The 16,501-nt window shown below is 36.4% G+C and overlaps 2 protein-coding genes across 2 annotated transcripts; both read right to left on the bottom strand.

The window, feature by feature from the left end:
• Positions 1-1,182: 1,182 nt before the first annotated feature.
• On the bottom strand, positions 1,183-7,370 carry LOC109004812 (probable rhamnogalacturonate lyase B). Its single transcript, XM_018983509.2, has 16 exons — positions 7,109-7,370; positions 6,483-6,555; positions 6,220-6,341; positions 5,781-5,831; positions 5,454-5,573; positions 5,256-5,375; positions 4,968-5,109; positions 4,512-4,682; positions 4,232-4,387; positions 4,027-4,133; positions 3,567-3,657; positions 2,455-2,596; positions 2,218-2,374; positions 1,919-2,035; positions 1,667-1,793; positions 1,183-1,596 (listed from the first exon to the last, which is right to left on the bottom strand). Exons 2-16 carry the CDS (start codon positions 6,522-6,524, stop codon positions 1,339-1,341), a joined length of 1,923 nt encoding a protein of 640 aa, XP_018839054.1. The 5' UTR covers positions 6,525-6,555; positions 7,109-7,370; the 3' UTR covers positions 1,183-1,338.
• Positions 7,371-8,168: 798 nt separating this feature from the next.
• Positions 8,169-14,997, bottom strand: LOC109004813 (XIAP-associated factor 1). The gene is made up of 6 exons (XM_018983510.2): positions 14,894-14,997; positions 14,705-14,801; positions 12,968-13,103; positions 12,619-12,756; positions 12,408-12,529; positions 8,169-8,484 (listed from the first exon to the last, which is right to left on the bottom strand). The coding sequence occupies exons 2-6, from the start codon at positions 14,746-14,748 to the stop codon at positions 8,322-8,324; spliced, it is 603 nt and encodes a 200-aa protein (XP_018839055.1). The 5' UTR covers positions 14,749-14,801; positions 14,894-14,997; the 3' UTR covers positions 8,169-8,321.
• Positions 14,998-16,501: the final 1,504 nt, after the last annotated feature.

Below are 16,501 nucleotides of genomic sequence, written 5' to 3'. Positions count from 1 at the left end.
GAAAAAACATGTAGATTAATAAAGAGTGATATGGGCATCTTTCTTTCATAAACTTTCTTTAAATTAAGAAAGCTGAATTATATGACCTGGCCTAGATCAAACTCCCTCCGATCGTTGTTTGCCACGTCATGGAGTCGTTAGTGGAAGAGGCTTTAAAATTTGAAAGCAATGGAAGACGTTGGATGGGCCGCCATTTCAATCAGGAGGTTATGCGTAAGATTGTCATTTAAGTTTAAGACTGCTTCAAAATTTATAATAAAGCATGCAATATTACTGATTTGCTCGTTGTTTCCTAGAAGACGAATATCTATATTGGGGAGGTGTATGATGCATGGGCTGATCATTGTCCACTTGAGAAATGTTTTTGTGAAAAAAAATTTCATTAAACCAAACTTATAAATTGATATAGATTGATTCATACGTCAAATTATAAAGCTATAATTGTAAAGGTAGATATAAGTTTTTAGGAAAAATCTAATTGTAAGCAATTATGTACACTAATATGCGTATCCATTCAATATGATTGGTCAGAAAGTAAATTTTATTGAAAAAAAATGCTAATTTAAATTTAGAATATGAAAGAAACAACATCAGTACGCAGATTGGTATGCAAACTTGTTTGTACATAACAAAACTCAAGTTTAACCTATCATATGAAATTACGTCTGTTTGTGAGTTTACTTTTGTGAAATATTTTGGAAACTGTATTATTACATACATTGGAACAATAAATCAACGTTCAAGCTACAATGCTTCACCCTCACATCGCCTTGTCCATGCACGAGAAATCAAATAACATGACCCAAACAGAAATTGGTTATTTCCTTTTTCAGACCAGGTTGTAACTCAGTCATGACTCATACAGATGATTGTCTGCGGCTAGGGCATTTCGTTTCTTGATGAATGAATCTTGAAATTCGAAACCATAACCAATCCTAATGTTTGCTCTGAAATTTGTCGTCAGTTAATTGGCTTCTCTTTCATCTATTCTTTCATAAATGTTGAAGAAACCACTTTGTAAATTCCCACATATAGATACGAGCTAGGCCAAACTATCATCTTTAGAAAGGTGGCTGGCCGCTCTTAATTGTTAGTGATGCTTCTGCCGATAAAACATGTTCGCGTTTGCATGATTAGGGAGCATGACGGACTATTTTCTAAAGAGGAAATAATATATCATCCTTAGTGTCATTCTCTGTCAAGTTCTTCGATTAGACAGATTGATATAGGGGAAAGAAATGGTATTTACACAATAACGATTTAATTCATACCAATCAAACATTTCAAAACGTGGTAATTACAACTACATCTTCCACTACAAATCTACAACGAGGTAGCTCAAAGTTCATCTTTGACATCACATGATGGTGGACCTTCAAGACGAATGTAATCATACATAATTCCCTGGAAAGGGCTGGTGTTTCTTGGTTGTGTGAAAAAGATGGTATTGTTGCCTTCAACAAGCTGAGCACCAGGTACATTCACATTGAATAGCCAGTAGAGCCCGTGAATTCCATGTCTAGCGATTGAGTTGTCCCTCCCTATTAATCCACTTGTAAATAGAGGGCGCCTTGCATTTGGATCGTTAACGCGCACCTTCAGGAAAAACTCATTCGAGTTAAGTTTGTTGTTAGCAAATTTAGTCTATCTAGTCTACATATAATACCTGCAATTCAGCCAGAGTTGCAGATGCAATAGCCACTCGCAGTTTGTAGGTGCTTCTCCGATCCACATTATCAAGTGCGAACTTGATTTGCCAAGTTGTTCCTTGATGTGTATTATCGTCCTTCTTCCTGCAATGCATGGAAGCTTGACTTAAATATGAAGGATTCATCTCTCATATTGCCTAATAGATTAATGGAAACAACCATTAACCAACCAAAAAAGCGAAATAAAACTAATGAGAAAAGAATCACACCTGGGAACCTGAGCAAAGAACCAATCTTTACAATAATCACTAACACCAACTGTGTAAACTAAGTCTGTATCAGGATAGAGTTCTGTATACCTATCCCACAATCCATAATGCCTGAACCTGGAAAACAAAAGGATTCGACCACGATTGCACATATAAATGAAAAGGCACCCATTTTTAAATGTAAGCTTATTTGTATAATAATCAATACAGACTATCTTAGTTAGCAACTTCCCTCCGTATTGTCTGGAGATTCTAGGATAGCAGACAATTAACTTCTGGGTGCAATAAAGTGAGCTAACCTGTCAGGATGATCGATAAAAAGTTTATTGATGTACTTTGGATCCGGATCGGGAACATAGAACTCTGCAGCAGAACGATCAGGGATGCCTATTTCCCATAATGTGGGTCCATCTCTAGGAGGTTCATAGACAAGATCACCCATTTCAATATAAGAACCTGCATATCAAGGTTATTCAAACAGTGTATTCTCTACAGTACAATTGAAGATCCAAGTGTTCATAGAATTTAAGTAATACCTGAGGTTATGGTAATGACAGCATCATACCGGTAATCTCCTATAAAGCCTGGGACCCAGGCATAGAGGTTATAGTCACCAGTACGTATATTATTGATGGAAAAATAGCCTTCCTCATCCGCTTTAGTCCAAAATTGGTAGTCCTAAAAGAAACCAAAAACATTTGTCATGTCTTCAATGAAACTAACTTCCTCGGGAACATTATGCTAGTGCTGAGCAATTTCACTCTAAAGAACATACATATGTATCCGAAGGGCATCCTAAACAGTAGTAGACCTCTCAGAAATGTTGCTGAGAATCAACTTGACCATTGTTAAATTTTGAAAATTCGAGAGATCTCTTAATAGTCTCTCCATTCATATTAATGAATTCTTGATTCAACACAAATGTGAGACAAAGCTCTGGAGCTGTATCATTATATCCTTAGATGAGTATTATCTTACTAATGCCTAAAAACTCTTGACTTTCACCTGTTCTTGCTATGCACAATTTGACAGCCAAAAGAAGTGGCCTGGAGAAAGATTAAAAAACTTACATCTACCAATATTTTTTGTTATTTCTTATATGACTGCCAGACAGAAAATGAAATTCCATGTTACCTGAATCTTAATTACAGGCCAATTCTAAATTAAAAATAGATAACAAATACACCCTTAACGCTAAGTTAAGGCCCAGAGCTTACACCTCAGCAACAGCATCATAGTCATTGGTGTTCACCATTCTCATGGAAATCAATCAGAAATAATGAACTTCAACAGAAAATTCAAATCTTTTGGACCTGTAAAAATAATGCTCTTAAACATACTATGTTCCTAACGTCAACAGAAGTACCAATTTGATGTCAAACCTTGTTTTGATTCTGTAAAAGAATATAAATTTAAATAGCTGGTTACAGTAAATTTCACTTCATATATAGTTGTCAACTCTAAAATGGTCATTTTCACAAGCATTTGAAGGCATCCTATATTCAAATAACAAGAAGATAAACCAGAGTCTAAAAACTGAAGAAGGAATGAGGAAGAATAACATTTTTGGGGTCATAGGACAAATATTATCAGTCATCTTGTCATGTAGCCCAAAATGATACCAGAAAAGAAAGGTCAGGATAATCACCTTGCATTCTCTTTGCCATGATCCAGCATCTCCAGGTGGAGCCATGCCCACATAAGCACCATTTGCTGGTATATAATCTTTGCTACTATACCTAGACATTATAATTGCAAAATGTATGATATGCACCTATGCTCAGGAGGAAAAAAAAAATAGATGGAAAGGTTATGGAGAAACTTCTATTTCAATCTTCAGAATTGACTTGCATTATTTCATGATCAACGTTTTTCTGTTACATTCTTTCATAAAAACAATATTATCAAGAACTGACTATTTTACACTTGAACCTTGCAAAATGCTACAAATATAAAACGATGAAAGCAGGTTACAAAATTAAACCGTAGGTGTGAATGTTTGTAGATCAACCATGACAGTAACAATAAAATGGTTCTAATGATCACTGGTACAATGGAAAACATAAACAAGTTGTGTTACAACACACTGATTGGTGTTGCACGCCTACCTATCTAAGACGAGTAGTCTACCACCAACATTACCACGCTGATCTGACTTCTGGAACTCCTCAGAAGCTGGAAAACTATAAGGCCAGCTTTGGACTTCAGTCATCATCTGAAAATTAAACTGTATCAGTCTTTCTCTACCAAAAGCTCGCAGTCCAATAATACTATTAATTTACAACAAGAGGATGCTGGTTTTCTAAGTCAAACCTGTATTTTAGCATCCTCCCATAGCCAAAGCGGATCATCTCCGGGAGATGCAGAATTAAGATAGATAAATACTGGGCCAAAAACCTTCTTCCATGGCTCGCCATTTCTGAATTGAGGCACCAGGTATTGTCCCGCATAATGACCGCTAATAAACATCTGGACATGCCAATTTGATTATCTAGAGATTATAACGAAAGCCAATGATACAAATGTAGGTCAACATTCACAAAACACAAGCATGAATACTGCAAAAATGTTCACAATGACCATTAATTATTACCGCAAGGGTGGTGGGCCCCACATGTGAGGTCAGGCTTTGCTTGAGGGGTCCACCCGATCGAAACTCATCACTAGGTGTGATTTGCCAGAATCCAACAGGTGGGTTACTAGATATCCACCCATGAACCTTAATATCTTTGTTATCACGGGAGTACTGGTATTTGTCATCGACCTGCACATCAACAGATCATCTCAAAACACAATATATGGTTGCATTTACACCTAAGTACCTAACTAGGAAACATCTCTAACTCCCTCTCCAGCAATCTAGATGCTGAGTTTGTTTCAGGAGCCGCAAGGCACTCCAACGCTGCCAAGTAAACTTGAGAAGGCTGAAGCCAATGAATGCCAGATCTCAATAAATAAAATATGAATTGCTTATTTCCAGCAACAGAGAAAATAATATACCTTTACAAAATAAAAAATTAAGGAAAAAAAAAGGGTCTGGAAGAATTACCTCTCCCTTATGCTCTGGGTTGCTGGGATTGACAAGCAGCACAGCTTCAGGGTAGGCCAGGATTTGGGCTCTTCCAGAGGACCGGTCTTCAGGCAGAGGCATGTATCTTTGCCTATCATCTGCTACAGCCATGTAGTGAAACCTAAATACCCCATTGTCAAAAAGTTATTTATTTTGCTAATGATAAAAAAATTGACTATTGCCTTCTACGGATCTCTACATGCTTTGGTGCATCCCTGTTGGGAAAAAACTAGCAATAGATGATTAACTACTGTATCACATGTATACCTGTCTTTTCTGAGCTTGAAAGTGATCCTTGTTTCACCAAGGTCAAAGTCGGGCCAATCCTTCAAGTGCTCATAAATGGCATAAGAGTAAAAGCCCGAGGAACCACGAAGCATTATAAACCTGGAGAAAATAAGCATGAACATTTTTGTATAGAAATCCATCCTAGAAACAAAATTCTTTCATAATTTGGGCAATGACCTTTTGTCTATATTCAGGGGAACAAACTTGCCCTCGAGGGAGGGATCCCACATTCTTGTAAATGAGAGCTCAACCTGGTTCTCATTGTGCACTATGACCCTAAAACTTGTTCCACTGATCCTGCATGTCAACAAGTTCTTGTTTAACATATTGGCCTGGGAATAGCAATGAAGCTCATTGATCCTAAAAACTTGGGGAGACTAATAGTGGGCACAGTTTGATGACTGGATACAAGAAAGAGGTCTCTTTAGTTATAAAGTCCTTTCGATGATACTATTTTGGAAGGTATATGCTGTTCACTGAAGACAAGTGAGAAGAGAGGCATACACATCGAATATTCCCTTGCTTCCTGGTGCACTCCATACAAGGTCCCAATACCTACATATCCGATTGAAAATTTTAGGTATATCGCAAGTCTTAAGTGAAAGAAAGTACCATTACTTGTCCACCTAAATCATTTTAAAGAGAAGAAATATAGAGAACAATACTTGAGTTAGTACTCATAAAGGCTTTTCCATAGAAGACGTATTAAAATTGACACTTCTAAACCAGATTTACCCTCAATCTCCATGTTCTTATTTACTATCTGGAAAAGAAGGGGAAAAACACCCCAAATAATAGTTTTAGAGATACCCATCAGGCAAGATCAAGAACATGTAAAGTTTCTTTTTGGGCCACGTTCAAGTCCAGCAAATAAAGCCTTTTTCTTTTTTTCTTTTTTACAAAAAATAAAGAAAAAAGGTAAAGCAATTGTAACACCATGTACCCTCTATTTGATTCCTTGTTAAGAACTTCAAGCAAATTGTCGACGCCATTGTATCTTATTCCGGTAACAATTCCATCTGGGTTGGATAAGGTGACTTGGACCATGCCATTATCCATCACCACCTGCACGTAGCGTGAAGTAAATAAAAACTGGAACAAGAAACATATGGCTTAGCCCAAAATTCGTAAAAACTCAAAGATCTATCCCAGCATATGAAACATTGCAAACGCCACAGTATAGAAGAATTTTGAAACCCGACTTACGTATCGATCTCGAATATGCAATTGCACCCCCCGAGTAGACATGGTGAAGCCCCTCGTCGTCTTCTGAAACTCGCTGCGCACAATAAAAATCTGAATGCATGAAAAGGTCCTGAATAATTTAAGAGTTGCTCGCTAGAAGAGCCAAAGCACACGTAATGAAAACATGAAAAGAAAAGACGGTAAGAAATAAATGATAAGATCTTCGAATAACTATGACAAATTACCATACAAGTGTCTACAAGAAGATTAAAGAACAAAATTTAATTAGCCACTAAGAAAACCCAAGCGATGTTGCAGATTAATCAGGAGAAATGCTGATATTTTTGCTAGCTAACTGTTCATGTCAGATGTGACAGTGACACTACTGAGGAGAGACCCACCACCAATTTGTATGTGGGACTAGTGTATCACAATAATCATTAAACATAAGACAGCGTATGAATTCATTTTTGTTGATCAGACAGTAATTAAAATCTGAATTATGATGCATCGGCTCGATGCCCTCCATAAGCAAAATGATATTTATTATGAATAGCATGTATAAGGGTCTCGTTCATGGATTGAAACAACGAACAAATTATAGCTGATCTATATTTAATATAAAATAAAAAATAAAAAAAACTAACCTCGAAATTGTTTTTGCAGATAGGAGAGTAGCTAAGTCATGCGTAAGAAATTACGTCGACGTCCCTCTTAATCGCTGCTTCCTCTTCCTTCACTGATCGTCGCCGTCGGCGGTCCTTCTCGAGCACTCTCGTAGAAATATAAGGGTACAGGGGGGGAATAAGGGAAAGTTGGCAGGTGGGTCCATCAACAAGCAGTGGGTATTTTGTCGTTGATATGGTCGCGAGCGGTTGCGAGTTTTGCCACTTTCCCCACCCCTTAAAATGCAAGTTTGCAACTACTCAGTTGCCGTGTTAGGCTGCGATTGCCCATTGAAGAAGTGATTTTAGATATTTTGTAAATAATAGTAAAAAAATAATAATAAATAATAAATAATAATAATAAAATAATAAATAATAATCATTATTCCATTAACTAAATTAAATTAGCGCTTAGACTTTAGTGAGAGAAGATAGGGGCTCTTCGATTTTGCTACTCACAATATTTTTATTTTTTTTGGAATTAAACATCCCATTCGGCTCAACAGCAGGATTATTTTATTCAAAAAATCCATATAACCTTCTACTATTCATACAACTTCTACACACCATATTTTTTTTAATTTTTATTATTTTCTTCTTTTATCAAATATTTAATATATGAATAATAAATAAAAATATCTAAAATTATAATCAGATCAGTTGACTCACCTGGATTCTTGGTGTTTGTGTTAAATACCACAATCAACTTCTCTTTATGAGAATTATTTTATTTTCAATCCAGTATATAAAATACACAATCTACACTACTTAAATGATAAAATTTAATTTATCAGACTTAAATTTTAAAATTTATCTTACAAATCATGTCAAGTACTTTATTATGTATACTCTACACATCAGCTTAAAAATAAAATTTCTCTTTACAATTCATGCAATCGCAAATTGTGAAGGTCACCTTCAAATAGAATAGAGGAATTAACAGTAGAATCTGACAAAATACGGCCTCTCAGTTTCATGTATATATATATATATATATATATATGTAGCCTATACTTATTACGACCAAATTGTGAAGCAGAACTAAAAAGCAAGTAGCAGTCCAGTAAGTATATTATCACAATCCCAATGAGCTTAATAAGGTAATAACAGTACGTTCTCAGATGGTTTCAGGTACAGATAAAATAATATAGCTCTCGAGCACATTTACATTACTCAATGCGTATCCTCTCTGCTGCTAATGCACTTGGTTGGTCTCCGTCTTTCTCTGGAAAAAAAGAGATCCTAATAGAACAGCAATGCCTGTTATTGCTATCGTGAATAGAAGACGCTTCCGTGAGAAGTCCTGCGGCTGTCTTCCTTGAGGAGGACCTTGCTCTCTTTCAGCTGCCCTCACATCCCTTCAGATAAATACCATAAGATTTTTTTTATAAGTAATCAATACCATAAGAAATTACTCATAGAAATTGAAAAAAAATAAAGATGCTAAGAATTTCCAGTAAAATTATAAAGAGCAAGGCAGAATACGTAATTCAAAAGCCCAAGTAGTGAACCAGGACACCCTAGACAGGTGCACTTAAAACAGCTTTTTCTAAAGCAGACAATCCAGAAAGGTTCATGGAGAAGTGCCCCCTTCTCAATGTTCGTTATCAAACAGTTGTATGTGCATTGCTTTGAAAACCACCCATTAAAGTCAATGGCGTAATTGTTTTCCATCACCGGAACAAGTTATTGATATTTATGGAAGCAGTTTTTATCAAAGACTTAAAAGTTACTACTCTAAAAAAATGAATGCACAAGATAAACTTTTTTTATAGTCGAAATAAAGTTATTTATAATTTTATCTGTTCAATCAATTCTTTCTTGATTTACTTTATTATTGCAGAAGATTTATCAATATTTTTTGTTAATTTGTTCATTGATTCCGTAGTAAAAGTGGTTAGAATAAATGCCAAAGCCATATTCCAAGATTGGGATCAAAATAATAAATGAAAAAGGAAAACTAAACATGCTTAACGTTCACATTTCTAGCAAAATGGTATAAAGCAGCTGGCCTCACAGGCTATTCATAAGCACTCACTCAATTTGCAAATATATTCACATTACCAAGCCATAAGCCTCAGATATATAGGAATCCACCACAAGTTCACTTTCAACCAAGGATGCTAATTGATTTAGTGCTACAGGTGCGTAGCTAAATGCAATTGCATGTATAACAACAATGTTCAACCAATGCATGCCCTCACCAATTGATCATGTGCAACACGCTACAGCTACAATGGTTATCTTATCGAATGAAGGAAAGCTAATCCTCAGCACATATGAACTTTTATACAGAACTCACATCTAGTCAAGGCGTCAATGAGAAAAATTTCTAAAAGGTCGGTCATTCTAATGACACTAAAAATAAGATAAAATACGTGCCCACAACATTCCTGACTCATTAGTTACTATAAGACATTGTATCTCAACTGTTTGGTTTTCTGTTTTAGTTAATGGGCAGCCTTGTGGTTATTTACAGAGTTCAAGAGGCCTGAGGCAGGGGGATCCATTATCTCCATTTTTATTTGTTCTTGTTATGGAGGCTTTGAGCCATATGGTGAAAGCAATGGTAGGAGGAGGTTTTATTTCAGGTTTTTCGGTGGGATCTAATTCTAATGGCTTCATTTCTATATCACACTTGCTTTTTGCTATGATACTCTTATTTTCGGTGATGTTGGTGGGGAACAGATTCAAGCGTTGAGGGCTGTCCTGTTATGTTTTCAAGCCATCTCTAGACTAAAAGTGAACTTAAGTAAATCGGAGATGGTCCTGGTGGGAGTTGTGCATAACATTCATAACTTGGCAGAATTACTGGGGTGTAAAGTTGCTAATCTGCCCATGAAATATTTGGGACAACCGTTGGGGGCGTCATTCAAGGCTAAGGATATTTGGGATGGGGTGGTTGAGAAGATAGAGAAGAGGTTGGCGGCATGGAAAAGAGTTTATTTATCTAAAGGGGGTAGAATCACCCTTATAAAGAGCACTCTTTCTAATATCCCAACTTACTTCCTCTCTCTATTCCCTTTACCAGCCGGAGTGGCTAACCGCATTGAAAACTTGTATAGAGCTTTTTTGTGGGAAGGTTTGGGAGAGGAGTCAGCTACGTTTGGGTAGTGAGAATACCTGAGAAATGTTGAGAATGTTTGTGAATAGTTATGAGTAGAGATTTGAGTGGATTTGTGGGTCCCATTAAGAGTATTTTGAGTTGTTTGGATATATGAAATATGTTGAGTTGTTGACTTTTGGATAGGTAGTTGAAAAATATGTGGATCCCATCAATGATGATTTTTTTTTAATGATTAATAAATATAATAGTGATAAATATTATAGTATTTTTTTTTTCTTTCCTCTCTCTCTCTCTCTCTCTCTCTCTCTCTCTCTCTCTCCTCTAGCCTGATTCCTTCAACCCGATTCTCCTTCATCCCAACCCGGCACCACCATGTGCCGCCCAGCCTCACCGCCACCACCGGCGACTCCCCCTCACATCGGCGACCAAGCCAGCCACCACCGATCTCCCCCACGTGCAGCTCTCTCTCTCTCTCCCCTGAGGTAACCCAACTGAAATGGATTTCACCCATTTCTCTCCACTTGGGCTGCCATACAAGGCCACACAGGCCACCGCACCTCCACCACCTCACACCGGCGACCACCTCTCGCAGACCCATCCACCACAAACTTCCCTCTCCCTCTCCGTCGCACACTGGCATTCGCACCCGACACAAACTCTTGGCTCATAGTGAAAAACAGTGGCAAGAGATGTTTGAAAACTACTTCAAACTTATTTGGATGGAAAGCTACTCCCAACCGTACAAGACTATCTCAGAGTAGTTGAGATATCTTCATCACCCAAACAGAGCCGAACTCCCTTAGTGAGCTGGAAAAAAGTTTGTTGCCTGATTGTTGATGGAGGGTTGGGGGTTCACAGCTTGTGTAATTTTAATAAGGCATTGTTGGGGAAGTAGTTATGGAGATATCATGTGGAAGAGGAAGCATTGTGGAGGGGGGTGATCGCTCGGAAATATTGAAGTGATTGGGGGGGTTGGTGCACCAAGGAGTGTAGGGGTTCTTATGGAGTGAGCTTATGGAAGTGTATAAGGAAAGGATGAGATTTTTTCTTAAAACAAGTCAACTTTGTGGTTGGTGATGGTTCAAAAGTTTGATTCTGGTTTGATGTTTGGTGCAGAGAAATTGAACTGTTTAGAGCCTACCCGGTTGCTTTCAGATTGGCTGTTAATCAACAGGCTTCAATTTCAGAGATGATGCGCTATTCTAATGGAGAGGTGCTTTGGGATATTAGCTTTTCCAGACCTGTTCAGGATTGGGAAATTGAGGAGGATACTGATTTTTTCAGATTGTTGTACATAATGGATACTAGAAGACATGGCAGGGATCAATTGTGCTGGAGACATACAGCTTCAAACAAGTTTATGGTTAGATCATAAGTTATTGATCAATCAGCAACATAGTTGTTTCCCTTGGAAGAGTATATGGATGGCTCATGTTCCGTCAAAGGTGGCTTTCTTTGCATGGACAGCTGCAATAGGGAATATTCAGACAATAGATAACTTGAGAAAGCATGGAATGATTGTTTTGAATTGGTGCTTTATGTGTAGAAAAGACGCGGAATCAGTGAATCATTTACTTCTAAACTGTGATGTGGCTAAAGTATTGTGGAATGGCGTGTTTAGAAGAGCTGGACTGATCTGGGTTATGCCAAAAGCAGTGGTCGACTTACTAGCAAGCTGGACCAGGCTTCATACTTGCTCCAAGTGGCAGATGCATGGAAGATGATTCCTTTGTGCATTATGTGGTGCATTTGGTTGGAAAGGAATGAGAGGTGTTTTAATAATAGGGAACGCAATGCAGATGATCTCTGGAAATTCTTTACAAGTTTGTTACTTAGTTGGTTTTCTGCTATTGTACTCAATGGAGGGGATGCCAATGAGTTTTTGTTGTCCCTTTTTTAGTTTTAGAATGTAACTAGGTGTTTCTTTTGTATACTTCATGTATAATAGACTTTGCCTATTACTTTTATGATGAATATAATTTTTACTTATAAAAAAAAATATCTAACGACCCCCTTTAAATACAATTCAATGGTATAAAGTCAATTAATCCTTACTAATCCAAATGCATAAACTCAGTTTATGGAACATGTTATTGAAATTTGAAAAGCACAGAATCGTTAGGCATACCTTTTAACTTTAAATCACACACAATGTTTAAGGTTTATGCATTCATAAACATAATGGCATCAAAGAGTGAATGATACTATATTTACCTGGAAGATCCCACAGTATTATCGGAGATGCCATTGCACCAACTTTCATGATTATATCTTTCTCGCAGTCTAATATATTTGTTGCACAGAAGACAAAGCTCTGTTCGATTTCCACATACTTCCTAGAAGTATGAAGCAACAAATATGTTATATTCAAATTGTTGCTAAAGTATAATACCAGATGTCACATTTGATAATTAACAACAAGTACCTGATGCTCAGCTAGATCAATAGCAGGCAATGGAAACTCGCAGAACTCACAGGTGACAATCCGCTGTGGGCAATTTTCACCTTTGTGGATTGGTAAAATTTCACGTTCCATTGTCTCACTACACAGTGAACAGGATACCTGCTCTGACACGGATATGTCAATAAAACTGCAATCATATACAATACATCATCATATACACTCAAACTCAAGAAAATCCTAGCCAAATAAACCAGGTTGGATTCAACAGCTTAAGAGATAAAATAGGGAATCTCCTTTTCTTAAAAAAAATTGTAAAACCTATATTGAAAACTGTTATCGCAAAAGAAGCTTCTTGAATATATTCACATACCGGAGCATGGGTATTTAAGAAGTGTTCCTCTGAAAATTTCCTTGGAATCATGTCACCACAAACTTTACATCTTTCTAGTTTACGGGAGCAATGGGCATAATGCAAATCAATATTCGAAGAAGGGATAGCTCTGTCACTAGAAACATAAAATGAAATTAGTCAACAGCATAGGAGCATAATAGACATCAGAACATGTCTTGAGAAGAAAACAGCACACTCTAGACATTATAAGTATTTTATGTTAAACATTGAGGAACATCTAAACTAATGCAGTCAATGTGCACAAACAGAAGGTTCACATTCAAATGAGAACTCATTACTCAAGCACATGCACGTCACTTGTGGCCGTAACCTAAGAATATGGTTCAAATTATGGTATAAAAAAGACGTGACAAGAAGAATCAAGATATATTGATAACCAGCATCACAGATTGAAACATAATTCAGTTAATATCTTTAAGGGATGCTTGGGGAATGAGATGAGAATTTTGTGAATAATAGTAAGATGATTTTTGAATAGTAGTGAGATAGTTTGTGTAAAGTATTTTTTGGATTTTGGGAAATGAGAGATAAAAAGTTGAATAAAAAATATTATAAAGTTAAAATATTGTTAGAATATTATTTTTGTTTTGGGATATGAAAAATTTGATTTTTTTTTTTTTAAAGTTTGGAAAAATTGTAATGATTAGTTTGAACAAGTTGTAATAGTTAGTTTGTAAGTGTTTGTGTTTGAGTGATGTTTGGGAAAGAAATGAGATGGGATGAGATGACATGTGATGAGAATTATAACCAAACATCTCCTAGTCTACCTAACAGAAAGTTTCAACTACAGATATAATTAAAGGAAAAATTTTACCAACCAAAAAAAAAAAAAGGTTTTGATTGGTAAATATACTTCATAGATCATCAGATTTATCTTGGTAGATAAATGGATAAATCTGAAGAACAGTACATATGTGACGCCACCACACCAAGTCCCCATCTTTTAGCTCAGGTGACCATCGGATTGATAATGTTGGAATTGAACCTAATCCTATGAACTTTTTTATTTTTATTTTTATAAGTAAACGGTAGTACTAATAAGGATAGGCATAGTCCAAGTACAAAAGATGGTATACAAGAGATAAGACCTATCTAGGTCGCTATAGAAGAAAATCCTATGAACTTAAATGCCTTGGAATGCAGTACACCGGAATTCCTCAAGGAGGAAAAAATAGAACAAATTTAAAGCTTGTGTGGCCCAAGAAAAGGTAAATGGGAGAAGAAGAAACCATTAAAAAATGATAGACAACCCCCGTATATAAAACTTTCAGATATAATCTTCATAGGAAACAAGAGCTGGTTATAAACCAAACAACCACACTCTTGCATTACCAAACCATAGGAACAAGGCGCGGGCTAAAACGAACATAAATCGGCAAATCACCCATATAAGAACGAAATAAATCACAAAACGTACCGCATTAAAGCGGTGACACACAGACAAAACCCTCCAAAAGCAGCAACATATTAAAAAACAAAGTGGACGTTAATAATCTATGAAAATAAATATTATAGACTTTCCAGAGTCTATGCAACTTCTAAACCAAACCTCACAAAAGAAATCTCAAACAGATCCAATTACACCTAAATCAAAGATTAAAAAAGCAAAAAAATTGATACCCATCTCTAAAAAATGGGGAATGAAAAAGATCATATACAAATCATAAATTTCCAAGAGAGTAACAAATAATCAACCAGTGACTGCATATTCTGGTGGATTCATCGGACGCAATTGCCATGGCGATGCAGAGAAACAAAGCACGCGACGTCGTTGCGTGATTAAAAAATAAATCTGCGAAAAGCGGAACGAATCGTAAAAATCTCCTAAAGATCAGTGATGAATAAACGAAAAAGATAACGAAACCCGAAAATGAAAAACGCAACCTCGGATTGTGTTTTTTCTTTGGATCCTCTTTTGATTTTTCGGAGCGAAGAGCAGAGATCTATTGATTACTTTGGTTGAACGACTTTATTAGGTGAAAGACTCTCCAGTCTCAGAACTACGAAGTCCACGTTTATCATATTTGGCACCGAGGTTGTAAGCCACGCGCGCCATTCAAGCGATGGAGACACACGCTCCTCGCTAAGACTTGGGCAACAAGGAGTGGGCCTTTTTTTCTTTTCATTGGGCCGAATCATAAGGGTCACATGTGGTTTGAAGGACTCACTTTCACGTTCATCATAAAATAGAAATTATGATATTGTCGTATCCAATCATGCAGACATCTTAAAAAGGAAGTGTTGAGTGCTCGGAGGGTGGAAGGAATGTTTTGTAAGATATTAGAATAATAATTAGTTGATTATACTTTGCTATCAATTTCTATCATACATTTTGCAGTATAAAAAACTCTATATACAGTCAATTTTTACGTATTTTTTACACATTCCTCTAATGTGATTGACTGCATCATATTTTTTTTAATATAAAATAACCATTTTGATCAATCACATCGATAGAGTGCGTAAAGAGTACACAAAAGCGACTGTATATAATAAAACTCTTTTGGTATAGTTTCAACTTTTTAATTAGCCATCCCAATTCCAAATGAATGAAACATTCTTCACTCATCATCCATACATCACATATGTGTTTTTATTTATTTATTCTTAACAACTGTGTAATGTAAAGATGATGAGTAGAGAACTTATTGCAAATCACAATCCAGTACTATGATGATCAAGATGGTGCCTGCATGGTTCAAGTAGTAGTACTGCAGCTAACTTGTAAACATACTTATTTTTTATTTCTAGTTTTTTTCCTGGGCAGTTTGAGGGGCCGGTAAGGGGATCCGAACTCCCTCTAAGAGCCCCTTGGTCGACCATATATAGGGACGTCCATTATATATATGGAGCAGCTAGCTAGGTATAAGGGGATCAGAGTGGCCGGGGAGATGCCAATCCGCCATGCAGCTTGAAAATGGTTGACCCAGAATGATCATCCTTCTTTAATTAATTATATGTGTCATTTCTAGAAATTTGCATTATAATTTATTAAGATGCATGGATTAAGAATGGTTGCTAGCTCTAGCTAGTTGAATTTGATGGCACACGCAACGTGCATGGTCCGATGTTTTTTCGGTGCACAATCAAATTAAGAATGTTATGTAAACATATATATATATATATATATATATATATTTCTTAATTTATCCCATAAAAGTAACAGCTAGCTTGGTTCATAAATTAAAAGGCTGGTGTAGTTGGACATCCTAGCCACCAAAAAGGCCATATCTTTCCTATTTGCAGTACCCACCTCGGCCACCAGATCATCAACAAATATATTTTCTAAAGCGAATTAAAAAGAAAACGACGTCACTTGCGGCCTCTAGCTAGCTAGATTATTATTTAATTTATACCACAAAGGCAGGCATGTTTAACACAATAACCCAAGATCAAGTGAACTTTTAAATTGATGTACAATGACTCAATTGAATAGACAGTTCCACTATTTGGATTCTAAATATATAATGCAAGTTATAATGGGAAACCAAC

The sequence above is a fragment of the Juglans regia genome, chromosome 11, assembly GCF_001411555.2.
Source record: "Juglans regia cultivar Chandler chromosome 11, Walnut 2.0, whole genome shotgun sequence".
Taxonomy (NCBI): Eukaryota; Viridiplantae; Streptophyta; class Magnoliopsida; order Fagales; family Juglandaceae; genus Juglans; species Juglans regia.
This window is presented reverse-complemented; position numbering and strand designations above follow the sequence as displayed.

Coding starts and splice junctions, on each gene's coding strand:
- LOC109004812 (XM_018983509.2), bottom strand. CDS start 6,524: ATGTCTACTCGGGGGGTGCAATTGCATATTCGAGATCGATAC. Junction 6,342..6,482: donor TGCATATTCGAGATCGATAC/GTAAGTCGGGTT, acceptor CGCTACGTGCAG/GTGGTGATGGATAATGGCAT. Junction 2,036..2,217: donor TTTATCGATCATCCTGACAG/GTTAGCTCACTT, acceptor TTTGTTTTCCAG/GTTCAGGCATTATGGATTGT.
- LOC109004813 (XM_018983510.2), bottom strand. CDS start 14,748: ATGGCAATTGCGTCCGATGAATCCACCAGAATATGCAGTCACTG. Junction 12,757..12,967: donor TCTTAAATACCCATGCTCCG/GTATGTGAATAT, acceptor GTGTCAGAGCAG/GTATCCTGTTCACTGTGTAG. Junction 8,485..12,407: donor AATACTGTGGGATCTTCCAG/GTAAATATAGTA, acceptor ATTTATCTGAAG/GGATGTGAGGGCAGCTGAAA.